At 38.1% G+C, this 27775-nt stretch overlaps 1 protein-coding gene across 9 annotated transcripts in view; it reads right to left on the bottom strand.

The window, feature by feature from the left end:
* LOC107840215 (cleavage stimulation factor subunit 77) overlaps window positions 1–27775 on the bottom strand; it is a 65164-nt gene that overhangs the window by 21416 nt on the left and 15973 nt on the right. For all 9 annotated transcript variants that reach the window (XR_007043747.1, XM_047395026.1, XM_016684006.2 and 6 more), the window contains 6 exons: window positions 19146–19266; window positions 18983–19041; window positions 18838–18906; window positions 16609–16749; window positions 16228–16292; window positions 15614–15710 (listed from right to left, as the gene is read on the bottom strand). Coding sequence is in view for 8 of the 9 variants with exons in the window: in XM_047395026.1 (XP_047250982.1) it covers window positions 15614–15710; window positions 16228–16292; window positions 16609–16749; window positions 18838–18906; window positions 18983–19041; window positions 19146–19266 (552 nt within the window). In the remaining variant the exon portion in view is untranslated. The remainder of the gene's footprint in view (window positions 1–15613; window positions 15711–16227; window positions 16293–16608; window positions 16750–18837; window positions 18907–18982; window positions 19042–19145; window positions 19267–27775) is intronic.

Raw genomic sequence — 27775 nt, 5'->3', positions numbered from 1 at the left:
AGCATGAGTCTATTTATGGTTACGGTGTTGTTAGTGCCAAAGAAAGATGGAACATGGCGCATATGTGTGGACTACTGAGACATCAACAAAATTACAGTAAAGTATCGCCATCCCATTCCTAGATTGAATGATATGCTTGATGAGTTGAATGGTTCTTGTATGTTTTCCAAGATTGATCTTAAGAGTGGCTATCACCAAATTAGAATGCAACCCGATGATGAATGAAAAACCGCCTTCAAGACCAAATTTGGTCTCTATGAATGATGGTTATGCCATTTGGCCTAACAAATGCACCAAACACTTTCATGCGGTTAATAAATCATGTGATGAAACCGTTCATTGGAAAGTTTGTTGTTTATTTTGATGATGTCTTGGTCTATAGCAAATCACTAGATGAGCATGTATTGCATTTACAAAGTGTCTTTAATGTCCTTAGAAAGGAGAAATTGTATGCTAATCTTGAAAAGTGATCCTTTGGTGTTGATGAAGTTGTTTTCTTGGGCTTTGTTGTGAGTTCAAGAGGGGTCGAAGTGGATGAATCTAAGATAGATGCTATAAAAAATTGGCCAACTCCACAATCCATTAGTGAAGTCTGAAATTTTCATGGATTGGCTAGTTTTTATAGGCGGTTTGTCAAAGGGTTTAGCACCATTGTCGCCTCCTTGCCCGAGGTCATTAGAAAGGACCAACCCTTCAAGTGGGGTGATGAACAAGCTAAGGCCTTTGACGCCTTGAAAGCTATGCTCATTTTTTTTTTTTTTGACATTGGTAACATTTGAAAGCTATGCTCATCTCCGCACTCTTGTTACAATTACCCAACTTTGATAAAATATTTGAAGTTGAACGTGATGCTAATAAGGTAGGTATAGGGGTTGTTTTGATACAAGACCTTAAATTCATTGCCTACTTTAGTGAAAAGCTCAAGGGCGTGACTCTAAATTATTCCACTTATGATCTAGAGTTATACGCCTTGATTAGAGCTTTGGGTAATTGGCAACACTACTTGTGGCCCAAAGAATTCATGATTCGGACGGACCATGAATCCTTGAAGCACCTTCGACCCAAGACAAGCTCAACAAACGGCATGCTAAGTGGATTGAATTCCTAGAAACCTTCCCTTATGTTATTCAATACAAAAAGGGTAAGGAAAATATGGTTGCCAAGGCATTGTCTAGGAAACCTGTACTTGTTTCAACTTTGTCTTCTAAGTTGATGGGATTTGAGAGCCTAAAACCATTGTACCCGAGGCCCCTCACTTTGCTCTTATCTTTAAGGAATATGAAGAATTAGGGAGGGAGAAGTGGCTCACGGATGGAGGATCAAATCCTTACTCGAAGTGGCTCACGGATGGAGGATCAAATCCTTACTCCAAGTTTGATGGTAATTTATTCAAAGAAGATGGTTGTGCGTGTCTTCTAGATCTTGGAGAGAGTTATTTGTAAGAGAAGCATACGATAGTGCCTTAATGAGGCACTTCGGGGTTGATAAGACCCTCGAAATCTTGGAGGAACAATTCCATTGGCCTAAGATGCGTAAGGATGTTGCTAAAATTTGTGGCCAATGTATAGATTGTAGGAGTGTTAAGTCTCGACTCCTCCCTCAAGGGTTGTATACCCCGCTTCCCACTCCTTTACGTCCTTGGCTTGATAATGGATTTTGTGTTAGGATTGTCAAGGACTAAAAAAGGTAGGGATAGTATTTTTGTTGTGGTTGACCGGTTTTCTAAGATGGCATATTTCATTCCATGCTCTAAAAGTGAAGATGCATCTAGTGTGGCCTCTTAATTTGTTGAAAATGTTGTCAAATTGCATGGTGTTTCGAGGACCACTGTGAGTGATAGGAACTCTAAGATCCTTAGTCACTTTTGGAGGTCGATGTGGGGTAGGTTTGTACGAAGTTGTTATTTTCAACCTCTTGCCACCCACAAACCGATGGCCAAATGGAAGTAGTGAATAGAACCTTAGGTTTCATGCTACGTTCAATGGTTAAAGGTAAAATGACTTCTTGGGAGGATCACCTACCCTTGGTTGAATTTGCTTACAATCGTGTTATACACTCAATACGGGTATGACACCCTTTGAGTGTATATACGACCTCAGCCCCCTTACCCCCTTTAGATCTAACCCCTTTGTCAAGTGATCTTGTGGTAAGCTTAGATGGAAGCAAAAGGGCCGAAGCCATGAAGAGGTTGTATGAGAAAGTGAGGCTACGGCTTGAGAAGAAGAATCAAGAGGTTGTAAAAAGGGCCAACAAAGGAAGAAGGAAGCTTGTTCTTGAACCGGGAGATTGGGTATGGATGCACCTTAGAAAGGATCGATTTCCATCTCAAAGGAAAACCAAGTTGGTGCCGAGGGGTGATGGTCCTTTTCCAGTGCTTGAAAGCATCAATGACAGCGCCTACAAGATTGACCTTCCCCCGGAGTATCAAGTAAACAACAAATTCAATGTGTGTGACCTTTCTCTCATTGACACGATTGAGGATGATCCAGCATCGAATTTGAGGTCAAATTCCCTTCAAGATGGAAAGGATGATACGAGTGCCACTAGCTCAAGACCATTCACACAGAGCCAAGCTCCAGAGTTACAAAGACCCCAAGGCATGTTTATGAATATGTCCGTGTGGGAGTGTATTGTAAATCCATCTAAGGGACTACACTTGTTGAAGTGTGAAGAGGGCCTAGAATGATACTCCAAACCCGCCCTTTTAGACCAAGGGTGGCTTGGTCATTTACCACTCTTTTTGTAACTTACTATATATAGAACACATTAGGGTCATTTCCATAGTTCATTATTCATATTAACACAAGACTTGTAATATTTGAGGCTTCTCTTTTCTCTCTTGAGGGGAACCTGAAACTTGTAACAAGTATGGTTACACTTGTGTTGTCATTTGGCTAGAAACTTGGGTCTTGAGGTCATTGAGTTCCTTTTGGTCTAAGTAAGAACTTCGTATTGATATCTTCTAGTCTTAGGGTCCTTTCATTTGATGCATGTTTGGGTTCTTAGATTCTAGGATATTGTATGTCAAGTTATATACCCACTTTATCTTGTAATCTTGTTGTTTATCTCTTAATCTAGTGAAGCTGTGTGGGGCATTTGATTCCATAGTGTTGTTGTTCTCTTGTTTTCCTTGTTGGCTTGATCTTGTATCAAAGAGTTTCCATGGATTTTGCAATCGAATTACCATGAACCATTAGAGGTTATGACAATGTATGGGTAATTTATAGATCGACTTAATAAATCAGCACACTTCTTGCCAGTAAAGACTACATATAGTGGAGTGAAATATGCTCAGTTACTAGAGATGAAATTGTCGGACTTTGTGGAGTTCCATTGTCCATCATTTTTGACAGAGGATCACAATTCACTTCACGATTTAGGAGATCTTTCCAAGACGCATTGGTACCCGATTAGATCTTAGTATTGCATTTCATCCGCAGATGGACGAACAGTCTGAGCGTATTATACAAATTTTGGAGGATCTGTTGAGAGCATGCATCGTTGATTTTGGAGGTAGTTGGGATACTTACTTACCCTTAGCTGAATCTGCTTAAAATAATAGTTTCCAGTCAAGCATTCAGATGACTCCATATGAAGCCTTGTATGGTAGGTGATGTCATTCTTCTATTCGAGAGGTTTGAAGTTGGAGTTAGGACCACACTTGGTACAGAAAGCTATGGACAAGGTCCAGTTGATTAGACAGAGGTTGCTCACAGCTCAAAGAAGACAAAAGTCTTATGTAGACAAGAGGGAAAAGATTTAGTGTTCACAGTTGGGGATAAGGTTTTTCTACGAGTCTCCCTATGAGAGGTGTGATGAGATTCGGGAAAAGAGGTAAATTGAGCCCGAGATATATAGGACCTTATGAGATACTTGATCGTATAAGAGGAGTAGATTATCGTTTGGCACTTCCTCCCAAGATGTCTTTCATCCATCCAGTGTTCCATGTCTCTATTATAAGGAAATGTATATCAAACTCCTCTCTCGAAGCCCTAACTTTGCAGCTTGATGAGAATTTAACGTACGAGGAGGAACCAGTGACTATTATTGATAGACAAGAAAGTTACAGTCAAAGGAATTTGTGTTCATGAAAATCTTATGGAGGAATCATACCGTTGAGGAAGCTACATGGGAGTCAGAAAAGGATATGAGACTCAAGTATCCTCATTTGTTTCTGTCTTCAGGTATACAATAGTTTTAAATTCAGGGACTGAATTTCTTGAGGTGGGGAGAGTGTAATAACCTGTACTATTTAGTAATATAACGCATTAGCCAAAAATAAAAGATAAGTAGGCTTAGCCCAAAGAAAAGTTGGGCAAAAAACATGAAAGGAAAAAAAAGGGAATTGAATGGACCTTAGCCCATCTGTATGTAAACAACAACAACAACAAAAACAAACCCAGTATATTCTCACAAAGTGGGGTCTGGGGAGAGTAAAATGTACGCATCCATACCGCTACCTCCGAAGAAGTAGAGAGGCTATTTCCAATAAACCCTCGGCTCGAGATAAAGAAGAAATAAAAGGAATTAAGGGTTTAAGGGGATTTTAGCATGCAACAAACAACAAGAAAAAAATTGATTAATGAGAAGAGAAGAAAGTAGAATTGTGAAACAAAAGGGACCATACGTTCAGGACAAAAGAGAAGGGAAAGGGAATTCATCGGAGATTGTTGGTTTTCAGCTTTGAAATTAAAGAAATAACATAGAAAGACTTGGTAAAAAAATACTGCAATTGTATTGTCAAGGGAAATTATTTTATTAATAACTCAAAACAAATATTTATAGCTAAATTTCTAACTAGACTTCAATTCAAATTCAAATAACAAAGGGATAACTAATTTTTATTCAAATTACAAAGGAATAACTAATTCCTAAGTCTAAGCCACATAGAACTCTAATAATTTAAAACTACTAATAGTTATCTACTTCTACTTTATTTTTGAGACATATTTTCAACACTCCTCCTTGGATCAGAAATTGTATATTGCAGCTTCGGCTTCGGCTGAATTTGACCTTTTGAATAAATCTGTCAATTCATCTTTGTTATTGCATGGCTAGTGTCCATCTTCTGTTGGATTAAGTAAGAAACTTTTGTCTCTCATATCAACTTGTAAAATCTTATGATTAGTGGAATCAATTTTTTTTTAAGGTAACATTTGTATTGATGCAGTACTTAGGTAGTACTGAAAACCCATATTTACAGACCTAAATGGTGCTTAAGACATCTAGGATTGCTTCCGTGTCACTAGAATACAATTTGGTGCACCAAAAACAGAATAGCAAAATACAATTAAGTTTAATATTTTGGACAGAATTTCATCTATCTTCAAAGCATCTGTCGTTTCTTTCCTACCAGATGGTCCACCGTATACATGATAAAGTAATCCTCTATCTCTCTCTATTCGCGGCACTACTTCCAGCCTCCTCCCAGGTAAAAAGAGTGTCAGCAATCTTGCTTGGCATTGTCCATGCTATGCCTCTGAGATTGATGAAGATCTTCCAAAGTTGGTCTGTTATGCGACAGTGCAAAAACAGATGGTTAACTGTCTCCAACTCCTTTTCACAGAGGAAACATCTAGGGCACAAATCAATATTCCGTTTGACCAAATTTTCATGTGTTAAAACTGCTTCTTTAGCAAGAAGCTAGGTAAAACAAGTTACTTTGTAAGGTATCTTGATTTTCCAGATGTGTTTCCAAGGCTAGTTATTGAGTTGTGGCTCAATCTGATTCAAAATCTTGTAGCCTTAGCTAACCTTGTATGTTCCACTTGTGTTTTCGCTCCACAGTAGGCGGTCAAATCCGTTTTGTCCCCTGAAAATTTTTCAGCAGATTAAATAGTTCCAGAAGTCTAGGTATGCTTCAAATTTCTAATGCCAAGTCCTCCTTGTCTCTTGCTTCTGGTGATACTCTTTCCATTTGACTAGGTGATAACTTTTTTTCTCTTTGTTCCCTTGCCAGAGGAACGTTTTCCTAATTTTGTCCAGCCTTTGAGTGATTCCAGATGGGATTGGGAAAAGGGAAAGCATGTAGGTAGGCAAAGCATCTAGGACAACATTAATTAAAGTGAGCCTGCTCTCTCGGGACAAGTATTGTGATTTCCACCTTGACAATTTCTTCCCACACTTCTCCAAAATAGGATCCCAGAATTTTATACTTTGATTTGGCTCCCAAAGGCATGCCCAAGTAAACAGTAGGTAAGTCGCCTACTTTACCTCCTAGAATTGAAGCCAAAAGCTCTATATCAAGTACGTGATTTATGGGATATATATGGATCTTTCTCCAATTGATGCGAAGACCTAAAATAGCCTCAAACAAAATTAGGATCACTCTCAAAAACTTTAATTGCTCCTCTTCTGCTCCACAAAATATAAGAGTATCATCGGCATATTGAAGGTGAGTGATTTCTATTCTTTGATTATTGTTCCTAGCCACTTCAAAACCTTGGACCCATTAAGCCCTTCCATAGCTAAAATGAACAGGAATGGGGACATGGGATCCCCCTGTCTAATCCCTTTCTGAGAGTTGAAGAAACCTTCAGGGCTACCATTGACTAAAATTGAAAACTTCACTGTGGTTATACAATACTTTATCCAGTTAACCCATTTGCTACCAAATCCCATCTGTCTAAGGACTTCCAGAATAAAATCCCAATTAACATGATCATATGCTTTCTCAATGTCGAGTTTGCATAGAATGCCAGGTTTTTGTTGGGAGATTCTAGAGTCTACTGCCTCATTAGCTATCAACACAACATCCATAATTTGTCTGCCTTTTATAAAGGCCATTTGTTGAGAGTCTACCAGGTTCTCCACAACTTTTTTCAACCTTTCTGTCAAGACTTTAGAGATTAGTTTGTAGAAACTCCATACCAAACTAATTGGTCTAAAATCTTTCAGCTCCTTTGCCCCCTTCTTCTTGGAATCAAAGCTATGTAAGTAGCATTGAAGCTTTTTTCAAACACTTCCTGTGCGTGGAAATTGTGCAAAGATTCCATGATGTCATGCTTCAGAATTTCCCAACACTTGATGTAGAATCCCATTGTGTAACCATCTGGTCCTGGAGCTTTATCTTCTGCACACATCTTAAGGCAATTATATACTTCCTGCTCTTCAAAGTCACCCTGCAAAGATACTTTTTCAGCTACAGTAATGGTTGGACAGTTTCTGATATTCACTGTTGGTCTCCATTCTTCCTGTTCTGTGTATAGATTACTGTAAAATTTGACTTTCTTTTCTTTTATTTTTGCTGGTTCCATTATATTTTCCCCTTGCACCACTAGTTTATCAATGTGATTGTACCTCTTGTGGGCATTTGCTACTTGATGAAAAAACTTAGTGTTTCTATCCCCTTCTTTGAGCCATAGTGCTCTGGATTTTTGTCTCCATGCACTCTCCTCATTCTTGAGGACTTCTTCAAGATCCAAAAATAAGCCCGCTTTTTCAGCCACTTCTTCCACTGTCAGGATCCTAGTTTTCAAGATAGAGTCCAATGTTGCTATTTGACTGAGCAATCTTGACTTTTGTAGATTCAAATTCCCTGTATCACTCCTACTCCATTCCTTGAGCTTCCCTTTGAGGGCTTTGAGCTTCCAGGCTAAGATGTAATCAAGTCTTCCAGAGAATTCAAAAGAATTCCACCAATTTCTAACTTTATCCACAAAACCCTCTTTTGGCATCCACTAGTTCTGGAATTTGAAATATGATTTTGGAGCCTCCCAGGTGCCACAAAGAAGAGCAATAGGCACGTGATCAAAAACCAGTCTCCGCAAAGACACCTGCTTTATGTTGCTGAAGCTTTTGTCCCATTCAGAAGAAAAAGAAATCTATCTTTCCTTAAAGCAGCCTATTGACAATCTCCCTTGAACCATGTGAAAGTGCCATCTTCCAATTGTGTATCAACAAGTTCCATGTCCTCAATGAAGTCTGAAAATTCATCCTTCTATTACAGTTTCCTTTTTCAGAATGGAACCTGCATACATTGAAGTTTCCACAGATTGCCCAGGGTCCTTCTACCAGACCTCTCACAGCTCACAACTCCTCCCAAACTAGTCTTCTTTCTACTTTACTATTTGGTGCATAGATACTAGAAACATGACAAGAGAAATCTTGCATAATTGAGTCAAATCTACAAGTTAGGGAGTAAGCACCTATTTGTAACACTTCTCCTTTCCAAACTCTAGAATCCCACACCATGATAATTCCATCTCTTGTACCACTGGCTTCTAGACAAGCAAACCTTGTCCATTTTCCTCCCCCAATATGTTTTATGTGATCCTGACAGTCTCCCTCTAATTTGGTCTCCTGTAAACATACAATATCTGCCTTCCAGCCTAAAAGTTGATTTTTGATCGTTTTTTTCTTCCCCTGATAGTTTAAACCCCTCACATTTCATGTAATTAGTTTTATCTCCATCGATCATTCTGAGTATTTCCCTTCCCTTTGATTCTGCCCCTCCACCACTTTTAAATTCCACATCAAAAGTAATCAAATTTTCCAGCTCAAGTAATTCAAGGGTCTCCTACTCGTGGCCTTTGTAATCAATTCCAAACATCTTGCTGAGTTTTAGCAAGTTTTGTTTAACCCATACAGTAGTTTCCAACTCCTTCTTCATTAATGCATAATTTTGTTCTGTTTGCAGCGGTATCACATCTTCCACTTAAAGATTTCTCCATTAATTGTTGAGCTGTTATAGACTTGTTGTTGTCCCCGATTGGGAACCTCTCCATGAGAATTTCCTTCCCCCATCATAATTCTCACCTTCATCTTTTTCCTTTGCTACAATTTGCCTGCCGTTATCTGGCGACTGCATTACTTCAGAAAAATTAATGGACAGGTCTGATGTCGAAGTGTTTGTCATTGACTGTAGCAAGTCCTTTTGTCACAATTGGGCTTTTCCACTATATTGTTATAAGTTATTTGGGCTGGATCAGGCCCCATATTCTTGTTGCTGTCAAAATGGCCTGAAGGAAAAGACATATCTACCATAGCAGAAACCTTTTCTTCATATAACTCCATTTGAGTTTGTAGATTTGAAGTTGTTTGCCCCACGTTTCCCTGCATTCTCCAGTCTACAGCTGACAAACATCCCATGGAGTCTATAACATTGTAGAGCTCTATGGTCTGCTGGACAAAATTATTGTTTGTACCTCTAGGTTCTCCGTCGTCGGTCGCTGTGAGGTTAATGGAAATTCTTTCAAAAGTGGGTTTTCTCTCCACCCATATCAGAATAAGGAATTTTAGATCTTCTTTCACGAGCGTAACTTCGCTTGGGATATTCCGACCATCCCCTAATACTTCGATTCGCGCCCACTTCAAATGATTCTTCAATTCAGTTTCTTCCACAGTTGCTTTCCATCCACCACAAAGATCTCCGATTTGTTGGAAAATTTCTCGCGACCACAAGTGAAGAGGAAGCCCAATCACTCTAATCCAAGTCGTTTTGCACTTCTGTACTGCTGGATTACACCCAATAGTAAGGTGCCACCATTCCAGCCTGACCCTTAATTTCTTCCAGGTCCACACACCTTGGAGAGTTTGTTCAGCCATATTCCTGGTGGGGAATTCAAAAAAGAATGAGCTTCCCGTCATTTCATAGATATTTATCCAAAATACTTTCTTCCAAGTTGCAGAGGCCCATTTTCTGACCTCGGAAAGAGTAGGCAACTCATGGTTAAACTCGCTGAAACTTTCAATGATGCATCTTCCGAGTAAACCTTTGCTATAATCAAATAAAGCAAAGGTGGAGCCTTCTTGTCTTTTGCTCTCAAGAATATTTGGTTGCCATTTACTATCTCCAACTACCTTAACATAGGGGTATTTAGTATCATATATTTTGTCCGAAATTTTGTAGGCTTTTGGCTAGTTGTAATTAATGAAGTTGCTTATCTTGACAGCAATGTCTCTCCCAGCAGTAAAGGCTTCTAGCAGAATTATTGATGGTCTTTCTGCATCTTTAAGGGACAAAATGCTCATAAATCTTTCGTGAGCATTAAACTTTCTTGTACCAAAATATTCTACCAATTGATTGTTCATTCTCCATCTCCTCACAACATTCTTATTGTCGTTTGAGGCTTCTTTCAAGACGAAACATATCCACTCCATCACCTTTTTACTTAAGTTATTCTTCTCATCATGTTTCTGCTTCGTTCCACCCAGTCAAACCACACCTGCTCATCAGTTGACCATCTGGTAATGTCGAAAGACTTGGAACCATCATTGAAAAAAATCCTATTTTCCCACATGTCCGTATACAGATAGAAAGAGGGTTCTGTCTGTTGTCCTCCTGGAATCAAGGGTCTGAATCTGACGGAAATAGCCTTCGAATAGTGTTGTTAAAGCAAGGTGAGTTGAGGATCTGGTTGATAGGTGTCACGCGCCGGAGCGTGAGGCGTGTGACGTCGGTGACTGTAGAATTTCTTTGGCGCGTGCTAGCGCGTGGGAATGTTTCCGGAGGTTGGTTTTCTGGGGTTAGGTCGGAAGAGGGTGGTTGTGGTTGTGGTTGTGGTTGTGGTGGGGAAGGATTGAGAGAAGGAAGACGTGAAAGAGGGATTCCGATGATCGGAAGGACCACCGGTGGGGTTTTGGGTTGAAAAAAGGGTTTTTTCTTTTTTGAAAAAGTTACATTTGGATTAGTGCCAGAGAGAGAAAAGTTTCCTACCAATTTCCACTTTTTGTTTTTTGAAATCAAAAATTTGACAATATTTATCTCCAAATAATAATTTAAATCCTCCTTCCATTAGCTGACCAACACTTAACAAACTTTTATCAATATCGGGCACATAAAGCACATTTGAAATTATTTTTGTACCTGAAATTGTTTTGATTGCAATATTCTCTTTTCCTTCTGCAGGAATCCTAATTCTGACTTTCTTATTTTTCAAAGGCAGAAACTCTTTAAAAAGAGTTTTGTCATAAATCATGTGATTAGTACTACTACTATCTATCATCCAAAAATCAGATTTCTCGGTGGAAGAATATATTGCCACAAATAAATGATCTTCTTCTTCTTCTTCTTTAGTGACTTGGGCATCCGCTTCATATTTTTTAGATTTATATTTGCAAATCACAGCTTCATGGCCAAGTTGATTGCAGATCTTGCATTGTGCATTTGATATCATCCAACATTTAAATGGAGGATGACCTATTTTGCCACAATGTTGGCAAGGTGGGTAGTTTTTCCTTGAATTATTACTCTTGCTTTGAGTCTTGCGGTTGGCCGCCAAAGCTCCTTCAACCATACCATCATGTCTCATAAGTCTTCTTTGCTCTTGCGCCTGCAATGTATTTAACAATTCTGCCAAGGTAATCTTGGACAAGTCTTTTGTGTTTTCCAAGGTAGTTATTGATACTTCATTTCTTTTAGGCACTATAACAAGAATTTTTTCAACAATTCGTAAATCTTTAAATTTTATGCCACGTAATCTTACCTTGTTAATCATGCCAAGAAGTCGGTCTGAGTACTCTTTGACGGTCTCAGATTCCTTTATCTTTTGCAATTCGAATTCCCTTATTAGATTCAATACCTTTCATCTCCTGTATATTCGTCCTTCAGATAATCCCAAATTTCTTTTGCTAATTTAAGGGCCATAATTCTCGTGAAAATTGTTGGAGACACTAGCAAACAAAGTTGCTTTTGCCTTTGATTTTCTGATTTTCTTTTCCTTTTGATCTAGGCCACCGTGGAATTATCGGGCAGCATAAGAATATCATAATCCTCCTCCACTGCCTCCCAAAGATCTAAAGCCTCAAGATAAGTCTCCATTCTTACTGCCCAAAGTTGGTAATTCTCACCATCAAAGACAGGAGGAGCTATTTGGGAAAAGTTATTTTCAGAATTCATTTCTCACAGATCTCTCAAGAAATTGGCTCTTGATACCAATTGTTGGTTTTTAGCTTTGAAATTAAAGAAATAATAGAGAAAGGCTTGGAGAAAAAAATATTGCAATTGTATTGTCAAAGGAAATAATTTGATTAATAACTCAAAACATATATTTATAGCTAAATTTCTAACTAGACTTCAATTCAAATTCAAATAACAAAGGAATAACTAATTCCTATTCAAATAACAAAGGGATAACTAATTCCTAAGTCTAAGAGACATAGAACTCTAATAATTTAAAACTACTAATAGTTATCTACTTCTACTTTATTTCTGAGACATATTTTCAACAGAGATTTTTATTGGGCTCGAGATCTCTTTTTTAGCTTTGCCATGATTCTTAGTATAGATAATTTACATAGGTACTGAAAATAATAATTACCACAAACAAGATATAAGCAGTCAAGTGTAATTTTTGGATACAAATTTAATTAATCGAGCTATATAACTTTGGTATAGGTTGAACCTAGTGAAAATTCAATTGACTTGATTTGGCTTGACCAACAATCGAGCTGGGTAACAAAGGTACTAATTGAATTAAGGAAACTCATGGTTATTGTTGAAGAATATCAATCTAGTACTACTTGAATAGAGAGAGTTCGTGGATTCGTTATCATGGGTAAATCATGAAATTCCTAGAATTGGGTAAAGTAGTTATGTTTAAAAGTAAACGAAGAAACTAACACAAGATTGATATGATGTGATTATAGGTTTGATCGAAGGAAATCATACCAATTGTTCGAGGTGACAAATTTGATATTCCGACAAGTGTACTGTGTGTAGTAACCTTACCATAATTTGTGTTTTCAAAACTTGCATAGTTTATACATGATTTTAAGAAATTATTACTAGATGCTTTGAAATTGCATGTGGGTCAAGTCTTTTACTTGGCATAATACTGAAATGGTTATTTGAGATGTTCTTATTGTTTTAAGTCAGATGGACCGTTATTTGAGATATGATTAATGGCATTGTGAAAGTTCTTTCACTTATTTGAGAAATAAGTATTTTGACATGTTTCGTTCAATTTTATATGCAATATGATTTAATATTAACTTAAATGCCCTGTACTATTTTGAAAATGCTTTCATAAGAGTACCTACTGTTTACAAAGAAAGTATAAATGGAAGTAGACGTTGATTTAGATTTCGTAGCTAACAGCGGGCACGTTAGACCTGGTGCACCTTGTATTTACAGATTACTGTAACAACCCTCGCTAATGGGAAGGTAGAACTAGCATACTATTAGTGATCTCCCTCAAGTAGGGACCTACTGATAAGATATTTGACTCTTTTACGAGGGGTCCGATGTTATTGGCTATTTCTTGAAATAGAATGTCATAATGAATACATGATTCATTCTTGGAAGCCTCCCAAAGAATAAAACTTGATATGATAGTATTAGTTATTATCAAATTGTTAAATGAATTTCTTATATGATGGTTATCAATTTCTGAAAGAGCATCATTTCATGATATTTTCTAATTTTCATACTAGCTTGTTTTATGACTTGTCCCCACTAAAACGGTTGTGGCTAAGTGTCATTACTCACCGAGCTAGTGTCTCACTTCTCGCTATTTTTTTCAGAGAACGCAAGTGACAGTGAGGATTTCGTTAACAAGAGCATATGAGTTGGCATGTTCCTGGTGAGCCCCGCACTTGTTCGCGTGGGTGAAGACTTATTTATTCTTATGGTCTTCTTGAAACTCTTAGAGTCGCTTCTTAGTCATTTTCTTTATTAGAGTCCTGAGTATTCTTTCGTTATTATGGACTTGTGGAGTATTTGACTTTTTCTCATATTCTGGAGATGAATTTCATGTTGTTATTTTGTGGTGAATGGGCTGAGGATGATATTGTTGAATGTTTTGGTGATGTTGGTTGTTGGTTTGTTGATTTGAGACAAGAAAATTTTTGGATAGGCCCAAGTAAAGGAGAAATAATGCTTGATTTTTTGTAGAATACTAACGAGACTTGCTTTGGAGTTCTAACCTCCTTAGCGCCGATCATAGTCCTATTTTTGGTCGTGACATACTCTGTCTTAGTCCTGTTCAACCTGAAACCTTTAGACTCAAGAGCCTATCTCCAAACATCCAATTTATCATTAGATCTTTTGTGTGCCTCGTCCCAAACTCTAGAGTCTTTCGTCATTGTATGGAAGTTTAAAAAATAAATTTTTTGATAATTGTGGTGTCCAGGCAAGGAATTTTAAATTTCCATATCATTTTCTAGGCCAACATCCCACTTGATTGTTTGACTGATTTGAGATCTTTAATGCAGCCTTAACTGTAAACTTGCCTTGATTGTCACCTTGCCACCTCATACTCTCTCAGCTCCATAGTATCTACTTGTGTTAAAATCCCCACAAGCTACCCAAGGTCCCTCTCAAAAAGCCCTCTGTTCCACCATATTTCTTCCCTTTCCCTCCTCTCATTTGAAGCATACACCCAGTGCTAGGGCAAGTCCTGACTCTTACCACAAGTAACCGAGTACTCTAATATCCCAAAGAATGATAATTCCCCCTCTAGTCCCAATAGTCTCTAGTTGTACAAAATCCACCAATCTATTATCCCACAGGCCCTTGATAATCCCCCCTACATCACCCTCTAAATTAGAATCTTGAAAGCAATATCTGCCTTCCGGGTGTGACAGGGACTCTTCAGTAATTCCCTTTTTCTTGGACAATTCAGACCCCTATTCTAGGACAAAATACTCAGCTTCATTTGTATTTTATGGCTAGATATATCTCTAATTCCATCGTTCATGAATATATTCTCCAGTTCCAAACCTTTCAATTCATTCCCGCACTTTTTCGTTGGAGTTGTTAACCCCTAGTCCATCTCCTTGTTAAATTGCCTCTTGACATACCATATAACGGATTGTTAGAGAAAGCTCTCCACTTGAAAATTTTGGAGCAGTGCAACCTCAACACTAACAGGTGGTCACAGAAGAGCAACGTACGGTGAATGAAGACTGTTAGAATACAAGCAGGATTCTGTATACTGTAACTTCTCCTACTCATATTCTAGAGTAGGAAAAGGAATAAGATACATAATCCTACTTGTATTCTAAAAAAGACGAGGAAGTCCAGGCAAATATATGAGCTATGCACAGTGAATGAAAAAATACGAAGGATATTCATAGATGTACCCTTCAACCTCTTTTGAATTATTCGCAGAAAGAAAACACCAATGTATGAGAGATTAACTCAGGCTCATTCACTTAAAAGTAAGTAGAGCCGATTGGTTCCTATTTCTTACCATCTCAAAAAGAAAAGGTAGAACCAAAGAATCACATCAATGTGCACACATACAGAGTCCCGGGGAGACAAGGGTCACATAAACCGACTCATTCTCTTCCAACCCCACCGTTCATTAAAAAGAACTCTGCAAGCAGACAACAGGCTTCACCATGAAAAATGTTGTCGCAATAGCATGTAGATAAAAAGCATCCGACAAGCCTAAACATAAAGCAATTGAGACATGTTTCTTGGATCTATCAGTTAGCATTTCATTAAGTGAGGTAAGTAGGTAACTGTAGAGATATAGAGCAACACCAGCATGCAACCATCTTGGCATAGAAGATCCAAACTATGGAACAAGACACGCTGAAGAAGAAGAAGATAAACATTCAACAAGAACACAAATTCACAAATTAAATAGGCAGGACTCATCCAAAGGCACCCTGAAACAAGCAAGAACAGCAAAATTAGATAATGAAACAAATAATAGTAGAACACCTCAACAGATTCCTCTGGCGGCAGTGAGCTCAATGCACGTTCAAATAATGCCCTGATGTTTCTATCGTCATTCAAACGATACAGGAAATCTGCATACCTGCAACATATTAATTAGCTCATGGGTATTTCTACTCAGAGAAGAATCAAAAGCAAACACTGCTAATTATCCCTAGGAAGAAGAGTCATCAATAACAGTTTCATGCTTTAGAACTATTAAAGTTATGAGTTTTCTTATGAGATAATTTTATTTTTTTTAATGAGATAAAACTATAAAAGTTATGAGGTTTGAAATTGTACTATGGTTTCTTCGTTCCCACTCATGTACCAGATGTTGCCACAGGTCTTATCTCTAGGCCTATGCTAGCAAACCAACAAATTTGTAGGACACAAATCCTAACTTCCTGATTCCACTGGAAATCATGCTGTCGCTCATACACAGTAGTATTCCTTTTGTAAATTAGAAGTGTTAGAATATGAGTAGGAATAGATCTCAATGTAAATTATTACATTGAGATCCTATTTATAGACACTACATCACTATCCTATTCCAAGTAGGATTTTGTATACTATTCCTATACCTACTCATATTCTAACAAAAAGAAAAGGAGACTCACTCAAGGATGTATCCAGGCTCATGCATAAAGCGTTTTAACCCTGCTTCAAAAACATTGTGCGCCATCTGCATGAATGCACAAAAATGATTGAATATCATCCAAAGTATACTACAGATTAAAGAAACACCCACAACAAATAAGAGAGAGTGAACAAGCATATACAGACTAATTTTAAAAGAAACTGTTGGGGCGAGTATTTGGTTAAACATCACATTATTCAGCATGAAACCATCCAACGATTATGAAATTAGCATACAACAATTTGTGAGTGACAGTTTACTAATTCTCCGCATATATTCTCTGAGGTACGAAATTCCCTATCAGGTTCCATGCAACAATTCCCATGCTTGAAACATTTGAAATTAAGATAGTCCTAATCACCTTTGCATCCTTGTCAAGACAGAAGGCCATCATTGCATAAGCCACATAAACATGGTAAGTGCAATTTGGGGACTTGCGTGCATCAACAAAGTATTTGCGAGCAGCTTCAACTCCTTCACTTCTTCTTAAAAACCTTATAAACTGCAGTTTCAAGGATCAAAGTATCTCATATGAAGTTAGATTGCAATAATTCAGAAAATGATTGGAAGAAATTTTACATGGTTAATTAGATAAAAATTAACAGTTAACATATAAATAGGTACCATGAGAAAACAAAAGGGATTTTTCAAAGAAAATAGAGAAGTTATGTGAGTAATCAGTATAACAAAATAAATCAAGAAAAGGATACTCCATTTACAATAAATAAACAAGAAAAGGGTATTAACTTAAATCAAAAGTAGGCAAATTCATGCTTCCAAGAGAATTTCACAGCTACCAGTTTATCTTCATTTTTTATATCTAACAATAAAAACCTATTAGTGTGGTTTCCAATCCAAAGGTATTCACAGATGGATCGAAACAGATTGGTATTCATCTAGATATCAATAGGTATGATTGATCAACAAACAATACAACTCAAAAGAAGTTATCTTGGGTCATATCTCGATTTAATATGAATTTTTCATTCCCAATTCCAAAAGAGTACCTATCCTGTACCCAACTTTTCTAGCGGAGGACAATTCAATGGAAACTCAATGCTACCAACAGGAGTACGAAATAGCCAATTCAAAGAGTACATATTTTGTGCAAGATTAACAGTTTTTCTTGAATATGACCTAATTTAGTCACGGTAATTCAACTATAGTTCCAAAAGAATTCCTTGCACTGAACTTCTAAACATAATTTCAAACAAATAATTTGTTCTAAAATATTTTAAAATTTACTATCAAAATTGCTCCATAATCTTAAAAAAAACAACTGTCTTTGGTCAAGAACTTTTGTGTGAGCTAACAGAAAACTGTCCTACAATTATCTTAAAAGCTAGGATCCAAATTAATTTCATTGTTCAACTTCCCATCGCACATAATCCACATAAAAAGTAGCATACTTCTGATCCATCACAAAGTTGTCTTCTCCAAGTACAAGTTTCTTGTACTATTGTTTTGACTAATAGCCTGTTTGGCCAAATTTCTAAAACCAGCTTATTTCGGAAAGTGCTCTTTTCAAAAAGCAATTTCGGTGAGAAGCAGTTCGTGTTTGGCCAATAAATTCAAAAACACTTTTGAGCAGCAATTGATGTTTGGCCAAGCTTTATAAAGAGGGCTTTTAAGTGTGTTTTTCTCAAAAGTGCTTTTTAAGTAAGTGCTTTTAGGAAGAAGCTATTTTTTCTAGCTTCTGAAAAGCAGCTTCCGCTTCTCCCTAAAAGCACTTATTTTTTCTCAAAAGCTTGGCCAAACACCTCACTTTTTAAAATAAGCACTTTTGGAGAAAAACAAGCTTGCCCAAACAGGCTATAAACCATGCATATCATGTTTGAACTCCATCTTGCCTTCTGTTTCTCCAAAGGAAGAAGGGAGAAGATGTTTTGGTTTACCCAACCTTACCGAAGAGCTTAGAGAAATACTCGTCCATCTATTCAATTTTATTTTCAAAGTGAAGATGGTATGAACATTTGCTGTTCCTCTAATTTATCAGTTCACTAAGCTTGATAAGCACAGTGGCACATTTAAAAGTGCATACAGTATACATCCCAAAAGAATTCGACTCCACAAAATGATTTCTTTGAGGACTTAGACATGTTCTAGTTGTTTACTATTCGCGTTTTCCACTAGAAGTAAATGGGTAACTCGAAGAATGACAACCAGCAGAGCTTTTTTGATGAGATAAACTGACAATGATAAAGACCAGCAAGATGATCCTCAATGATAACGACAGCAGAGACCTGGGAATCATCAGGATGGGAATGTCATGGTGCCTCATAGCACATTAGAACCATGCTGAACATAGCATTCTGATTTCCTCTGAAGCGTGTTTTCCTATGAACAGGGTCCTGATTTTCTCTCGGTCCCGGAAAAAGAAAATTTTGTTATTACCTAATCACTATTTCCTACAATTTGGTGTTATCGGCATAAGAAAAGAACTCAACTACTAGGACTACATTATTAATCACGTTTACACTGAATATGAGAGCTTTTATCTTTACAGGAACCAAACATAATACATTTTCATCTCTTAAAAGAGAGAAGTGAATATGTGTATGATTCTCCGAGGAAATTTGTATGGTCTTACCTGGATATGTGACAGTGCTGAGGCATTGGATCCATCCCCCAAAAGACTTTCATATACTTTTTTAGTAGCCTGCATCAAAACATAAAACATAGGAAAATTAAAACACGAAAACTGTATATTGAGGGAAAGTAAATAGATGCATAACCTGAATGGCTCCACGTGATTCCTCAAGTTCAGCGTAAGCATATCTAAGCATTTCCGAGTCTAATCACAAGAGGCAAAGAATTATCCAAAAATCAGGAGCAACAACATCAAAAAGAAATCACAAGTATCATCCTGTCATCTATCATCTAAGAGTGAAAAAGTACCAGGAAGTGCTTTCAAAGCTCGCTGGAAAACCTTCACAGCAGAGTCTACTGAACCAGTTTTTGCATGCCATGTGGCATATTCATACCATATGTCAGGATAATGATACAAGTACATGAGGCACTGTCATTCAACATCTAGATCAGTAATGTAGTTTGGTTTTATAGCAAAGCAGAGAAAACCAAAGTTGAGAAATTTTTACATTAATATAGAGGCAGGATAGGTACCAAATCCCAAAACCACCCCCAAAAAAAGAAAAAACAAGAATATCAATTAACTATGCCTCAATCCTAAATTAAGCTTGGTCAATGATACAAGTCATATGTATCCATTCCGCTCTATTCAGGTAACACCCCGTATTTTGTGTGTACTTGTTCTACTTATATGGACCTTGATATAGCCTTGTGATATAGGTAATGGACTAGATTTGTTATGCGAGGGTTGATGATGTAAATGGGTTTCTAGATACTGCCCGTACATTTTAATGTGACGCGACCAAGTTATGTCGATACAACTCTTTAACTTGGGATCATAAGCTAGTATTTGAATCTGAAGTTTAAAGTGGCTAAGTGTATACAAGTTGTAAGTTAGATTAAAGGGATTAAGAACAGAAAATGGAATAAAATATTGAGGTACTTGCTTGACTTAATTAAGCTAGTAGGTGAATCACCTACTTGAGGTATACGGACCAAGTTAATGGACCCAAGGCTATGGATAATATTTGGGCCTATATTAATGTACTCATTTGGGCCCAGATTAAGTAAAAGAGAAAGACAATGGAGAAAACGCCCAACACTCGAAGTCTGCCAAGGCCCAATTTAATTGAGCCCAACAAAGAATCAAGCAACTAGGTGCATCACCTACTTTGACCTCTTGAGGAGCTTGAACACTTAAGTAGGTGCATCACCTACTTGGGCTAATTTGTCGCTGAAAATAGGGTTTAAAAAAGAGGTTCTAGAGGGATCAATATAAGACCAATATAGCTGGTATTTTTACTCATTTTAACACAATTTCCACCCTTTTAACTTTAGCTTTCTCCCTTTTTCCATCAAGGCTTAGAACAGCAGCCTTAAAATTCCTTCTAGGGTTCTTGAAGAAATCCTCACCTTTGCAAGCCAAGGTAAGTGAAAACGCTTATGGTTTTAGCTTAATTCTCCTATGAAAGATTAGGAAAATATTCTATTCATGCTTAATCAGAATACAAGGCAGAATATAAAACAAGCTAACAGCTCACCTTTCTTTGTTATTAAGAGACTTCTATTTTCTTCTTTGATTTAAATAGGAAGGAAAGATCAAGTTCTTGAAGAGTTCAAGTTACAAGGATAAGTTGCAGAAAGTTGAGGTCTGCTCCATTTTGTCCTCCTTATGTATGAGTTTGGGTAAAGAATTATGGATGTGTTGTTATTAAGAATTCAAGGGATGATGAGTTCAATATTTGATTACTACGATAAAGGAAATTTGGGGTTGTTTTGTGGGCTGTTTTATGTGTATATGTTGGGGACTGCTGGGTTGATGTTGGGGAAAGGTATTAGTAGTTTGTATTGAAATATAAAAGAAGGGGTGTAGTAGTATGCCACCAAACTAAATGTTGCAGATGTTACTGCCCATTCCACTTTGTACATTGTTATCTTATAAGAATATGTATGGTATGTGGATGTAATTGGAGGAGAAAGGGGTTAAAATAACACCCTTGATTTGATAAATTATGTGCTTATTGCTCGGCTACTGTTTTGGTAAAGTTAAGTAGCTCAAATGTGTTGGTTAGCTACTAATACTAATTTTACCATGTACATGTACTTTATTGTAGATAAGTAGTCCAAAAGGCGGGACATTAATTTGGGCTAATATTGGAGTCGTACAGCAAGGTATGTAAGGCATACTCTATTTCGTATTCTTTGGCATAAAATCCAACACTAGTGTTATAAAGTAAGCTTCTAAACTTCTCCTATAGCAAATGATATATAGTGGCAGTGCATGATCTCCCATGCAGCTAACGACCTTGTCCCCACCCTCTAATGTGATAAAACACCTCAATACGTGTTTATTATCAAGTCTGCACGTCGACTTTCACTAGCAAGTTTTAGGAGTTCTCCTTTAAGTCAAATAAAACATGTGTTATTTTTAGCTCCTAAACATTCTATTTGTGTACAAACTGCTTCCTACCTCATTGTTATTGCATTAAGTGTTTATTTATATGCCTCTTACTGGTAGATTATTGTTCCAAAGTACAATAATGTTATGACTACCAAAGTAACAATTTCAAAGGTTAAATAAATGAAGTAACACAAATCTGAATTGAATGGGTGGCAGCTCAGGGGCGTGAACCTAGCATGGGCCGATCCTGATACCTTATATGTTATGACCACTAAAGTAACAATCTCAAAGGTTAAAAAAATGAAGTAACGCAAATCTTAATTGAATGGGTGGTAGCTCAGGGGCGTAAGCCTAGCATGGGCTGATCCCGATACCTTATATGTGGGTAGCAGCTCAGGGGCAAAAGCCTAGCATAGGCCGATCCCAATTTGTTTATATATGGGTAGCAGCTCAGGGGCGTAAGCATAGCATGGGTCGATCCAAATTTATGTATTTAACACTTATCAGCTGGTCATTTGTATCATACGATTTACAATGATTATAAAGTAAGAAAGGTAAAATGAAGAAAAAAATGTAATGAACATGATCCCACAAGTATATGTAACAGTGGTCTATTAGCACTATTATACACTTGTACCTGATTTCATTGAGCTCTTGTTTTATGTGTAATTACTTTCAGCCTTACCTATTCAGTACATATTTTTATACTGACGTCCCATATGGGGGACCTGCATTTCATGCTGCAGGCACAGGTGCTTCAGCTAATACACCTTCTCAGTAGGAGCACAGGATATCCAACTATTGGTGAGCTCCAGATTGATTCGGGGCTTTCCGAGTCTGTTACATATGTTTTGGTATTGTACAGTAGTTAAGAGTAAGGCGAGGGTTTGTCCCGACCTTAACTAAATCTAAGTATCTTTAGAGGCTTTGTAGATCGATGTAAAGTTAAGCATGTAACTGTCTTGTCTTTTAGATGTTGTGGCTCCAACGGCCAAGTCTTGTATATATAATTTTGTGCTTGCCTACATGGTTTATTCTCATCAATGCTTTTTATCCATATATGGCAGAACCTTTGATTCTCATATTTACATGCATGAGTCATACAAGGTCATAGGTTGGTACTCTCAGGACTTAACGGCTACAGGTATCCGTCCGCCCCAATGGGATTTGAGGCGTGACAAAAGTGGTATCAGAGAAGGTCGTCCTAGGGAGTCCACAAAGCCGTGTCTACATAGAGTCTTGCTTATGAGTATGTTGTGCACCACATCTATAAATAGGAGGCTAGGGGATATTTTGGGGTTATCTCTTCTTCTTCATATTCCAGATCGTGCTATAAAGTCAAAGTTGTAGGTGGAGTCATTTTTAATCATTGAAACTATTTTTTTTCCTCATTACGGTAAAGATGTCGGTTACAAAAAGGAGTAAGAATACAGGTAAGCAAGTAGATGTGGCTGCCAGAGAAGTTACCAGTAGATCACTACCTAGACAAGCTAACAAAGTGATGCTCAAGCTGAGTTTGTATCACAAACTTCTTCTATTCCTCCATCTCCAGAAGAACTAAGGGGAGAGCAACACCCTCCGAATCACCTATTAATGCTACTGAGCAAGATTTGAGGAATGCGGTACAATTGTTGACTCGTATAGTTGCTGGACAAGTTCAAGGATCAAATTAGATCCTCCCACTGATCAAATCTTAACGAAAACCTACAAGACTTTATTGATCAAATCCAAAAGGCTCTTGATGTCATGCATGTATTTACTATGTATTTAGTAAAGAGACAGTTGAGCTAGCAGCATATAGATTAAAAGGGGAGGCTATATTGTGGTATGAAGACTGAAAACGATCTAGGGGTATCGATGTACCTTCAGATAGTTGGAAAGAGTTCAAAGAGGCATTTCTTGATCATTACCTTCCATTTGAGATCCGAGAGACCCGTGTCAGTTTTTAAATATTCGCCAAGGAAATATGAGCGTGAGGGAGTATAGCCTTCGGTTTAACTCTTTGGCTAGGTATACTCTTAATGTATTAACTACCATGGATGATAGAATTCATCGATATGTGGATAGATTGGATCCGTATCTAGTTAGAGATTGTACTATTGCTACTTTGAACAAAGACATGGATATAGCAAGGATACAATCTTTCGCACAGAAGTAGAGGATCAAAGGCAAAGAAGAAGAACACGAGAATCAGAAAGAGGGCATTCTAAAAGGGCCAGATCTATCGGGCAGTTTATGGCATCCCAAGGAGAGTTTAGGCCTCAGTTTTCTAATAGACCGCCTAGGTCATTATCTTCTTATTCTGCAACTAATGCTCCGCCACAGTTTCAAGGGTCCAAGGGAAATCAATTAGTGCAAGGAAGTGAGAGTCACAATTCACGAATAGACGGGTATCAAGTGCAAGGGAGTATCAGCCAATTAAGACGACCTTAGCAGCTATGTAAACAATGTGGAAAGCTTCATTTACGTGCATGTCGATTTGGGACAAATGCTTGCTTTTGGTGTTTAAAAAGCAACTAGGTGCATCACCAACTTTGACCACTTGAGCAGCTTGAACCCTTAAGTAGGTGCATCACCTACTTGGGCTAATTTGTGGTTGAAAATAGGGTTTAAAAAAGAGATTCTAGAGGGCTCAACATAAGACCATTATAGTTGGTCTTTTTACTCATTTTAACACAAGTTCCACCCTTTTAACTTTAGTTTTATCCCTTTTTCCATCAAGGCTTAGAACAACAACCCTAGAATTCCTACTAGGGTTCTTGAAGAAACCCTCACCTTTGCAAGCCAAGGTAAGTGTAAACACTTATGATTTTAGCTTAATTCTCCTATGAAAGATTAGAAAAATATTTTATTCATGCTTAATCATAAGTACAAGGCAGAATATGAAACAAGCTAACTGCTCACCTTTCTTTGTTATTAAGAGACTTCTTTTTTCTTCTTTGATTTAAATATGAAGGGAAGTTCAAGTTCTTAAAGAGTTCAAGTTAAAAAGGATAAGTTGCAGGAAGCTGAGTAAGATGACTGCTCCATTTTGTCCTTCTTATGTATGAGTTTGGGTAAAGAATTATTGATGTGTTGTTATTAAGAACTCAAGGGATGATGAGTTCAATATTTGGTTACTATGATAAAGGAAATTTGGGGTTGTTTTGTAGGCTGTTTTATGTGTATATGTTGGGGACTGCCAGGTTAAGGTTGGGGAAAGGTATTAGTAATTTGTATTGAAATATAGAAGAAGAGGTGTAGTGGTATGCCACCAAACTAAACGCTGTAGATATTTACTGCCCGTTCCACTTTGTACAGTGTTTTGAGAGTGTAACAAAGCCAAAGTTGTTTTAGGGGATCTTATAAGAATGTGTATGGTATGTGGATGTAATTGGAGGAGAAAAGGATAAAAGTAACACCCTTGATTTGATAAATTGAGGGCTTACTGCCCGACTACTGTTTTGGCAAAGTTAAGTAGCTCAAATGTGTTGGTTGGCTACTAATACTAGTTTTATCATGTACTTTATTGTAGATAAGTAATCCAAAAGGCGGGACATTAATTTGGGTTAATATCGGAGTTGTACAGCAAGGTATGTAAGGCATACTCTATTTTGTATTCTTTGGCATAAAATCCAACACTTGTGTTATAAAGTAAGCTTCTAAAGTTCTCTTATAGCAAATAATACATAGTGGCAGTGCATGATCTCCCATGTAGCTAACGACCTTGTCCCCACCCTCGAATGTGATAAAACACCTCAATACGTGTTTATTATCAAGTATGCATGTCGACTTTCACTAGCAAGTTTTAGGAGTACTCCTTTAAGGCAAATAAGACCCTTGTGTTATTTTTAGCTCCTAAACATTCCATTTGTGTACAAATTGCTCCCTACCTCATTGTTATTGCATTAAGTGTTATTTCACGTCTCTTACTGATAGATTATTGTTCCAAAGTACAATAATGTTATGACCATCAAAGTAACAATCTCAAAGATTAAATAAACTAACGCAAATCTGAATTGAACGGGTGGCAGCTCAGGGGTGTAATCCTAGCATAGGTCGACCTCGATACCTTATATATGGGTGGCAACTCAGGGACAAAAGCCTAGCATGGACCGATCGCAATTTGTTTATATATGGGTGGCAGCTCAGGGGAGTAAGCCTAACATGTGCCGATCCCAATTTGTGCATTTACCACAGATTAGCGAGTCATTTGTATCATACGATTTACAAAGATTATAAAGTAAGAAAGGTAAATGAAGAAAAAAATGTAATGTATATGATCCCACAAGTATATGTAACGGTGGTCTATTAGCACTAACTATACACATGTACCTGATTTCTTTGAGCTCTTGTTTTATGTGTAATTACTTTCAGCCTTACATATCCAGTAAATATTTTTGTACTGACATCCCTTATGGGGGACCTGCATTTCATGTTGCAGGCACAAGTGCTTCAGCTAATAGACCTTCTCAGTAGGAGCACAAGATATCCAGCGGCTATTGGTAAGCTCCAGATTGATTTGGGGCTTTCCGAGTCTGTTACATATGTTTTGGTATTGATTCGGGGGTTTGTCCCGACCTTAACTAAATCTATATCCAGGTGCTTTATGTATGTTTTGATAAAGATTGCTCTATGTTCGATTCTATTGTATAGGATCTTATGGGTGGTTAGAATATTTAGTTGACTTTGGTGGTCTGTTTGTAAACTTTACATGCAAGTGACGGGGGTTGTAGAATTGTTCCTGAGGCTTGCTCATTTTCCTCAAGAGTATCTGACTCAGGAGCGAGCTTTAGATTTCACACAAGAAGATCCTCCAACCTTAATGATAACTTGCCTGTAAATTCAATATTAGAAATTGTAAGTAGAACCCAAAGTTATGGAGGTTTCAAAATCATTTTTAAAGGGCAATCTTTTCATTGTATTCTGGTGATGGATTTGGTTATTAAGATGCGCAAGAAGAGGAGGGGTGGGGAGGGTCGACCTAGAGTTAAGTGGGGTGGCCTGACTCCGGTCAGTGCTTTAGAGATAGAGGCAAAGTTGGAAGGGATGGGGGCGTGAGAGTGTCGGGGGGACGTGGATAGTATGTGGGATAGGGCGGCGGGTTGCATTAAGGAGACTTCTAGAGAGATTTTGGGTGTCTCTAGGGGATGGTCTGGCTGGCATCGGGGGGACTGGTGGTGGAATGAAGAAGTTAAGAAGAAGGTGGAGACGAAGAAGACGGCTTACATTAAGTTGGTTGAGAGTAAGGAAGAAAAGGAGAAGCGGGTGTGCAGGGAGGAGTACAAACTTGCTAAGAAAGAGGCTAAGTTAGCAGTTACGACTGCTAAGACAGCAGCGTTTGAGAGACTTTATTCGAGTTTAGAGAAGAGAAGCAGAGAAAAAAGGTTGTACAGGCTTGCCAAAACTAGGGAGCGTAAGGGTCGGGATCTGGACCAAGTGAAGTGCATTAAAGGAGAGGATGGAAAAGTTTTGGTGGAGAACGTTCTAATTAAGAAAAGATAGCAGTCGTATTTCCATAAGCTCCTGAACGATGAGGGGGACAGAGGTATTATGTTAGGGGAGTTGGAGCACACTAAGCAGCCTTGCGATTTCGGCTACTGTCGGCGTTTTAAGGTCGAGGAAATATGTGAGGATATTCGCAAGATGCGAAGGGGCAGGGCGACGGGGCCCGATGAGATTCCGATGGACTTTTGGAAGTATGCTAGCGGAGCGGGATTGAGGTGGATAACCCATTTGTTTAACAATATTTTCAAAACCGCTAAGATGCCCGAGGCGTGGAGATGGAGTACGGTCCTTTCTACAAGAACAAGGGAGACATTCAAAGTTGCAACAACTACCGTGGTATTAAGTTGTTGAGTCACACGATGAAAATTTGGGAGAGGGTGGTGGAGCGGAGGTTGAGGAAGATAGTGCCTATTTCAGAGAATCAATTTGGATTTATGCCTGGTCGATCGACGACTGAGGCAATTCACCTTGTGCGAAGGCTGGTAGAACGATATAGAGAGAGGAAGAGGGATCTGCACTTGGTGTTTATCGACTTGGAAAAGGCGTATGACAAGATTCCTAGGGAGGTTCTGTGGAGATGCTTGGAGGCGAGAGGGATACCAGTGGCGTACATTTGTTCGATTAAGGACATATATGAGGGGGCGAAGACTCAGGTAAGGACGGTGGGAGAGGATTCCGGGCAATTTTCGGTCTTGACAGGGCTACACCAGGGATCGACTCTTAGCCCGTTCCTATTCTCCTGGGTGATGGATATGTTGACGCGAAATATACAAGGGGAGGTTCCTTGGTGTATGCTCTTTGCGGATGATGTAGTTTTGATTGATGAGTCGCGCCGAGATGTTAATGATAAGTTGGAGGTTTGGAGACAGACCCTGGAATCTAAAGGATTCAGGTTGAGTAGGACTAAGACGGAGTACTTAGAGTGCAAGTTTAGCGACTTGAGGCAAGAGGACAATGTGGTGGTGCAGTTGGAGTCGCAGGCGGTTTGTAGGAGGGATAGTTTTAAGTATCTTAGGTCTATGATCCAGGGGAATGGAGAGATTGATGAGGA

This window comes from Capsicum annuum, chromosome 8 (genome assembly GCF_002878395.1).
Source record: "Capsicum annuum cultivar UCD-10X-F1 chromosome 8, UCD10Xv1.1, whole genome shotgun sequence".
NCBI classification, from domain to species: domain Eukaryota; kingdom Viridiplantae; phylum Streptophyta; class Magnoliopsida; order Solanales; family Solanaceae; genus Capsicum; species Capsicum annuum.
The sequence above is the reverse complement of the archived record's forward strand: the minus strand, read 5'-3'. Positions and strand labels throughout refer to the sequence as shown.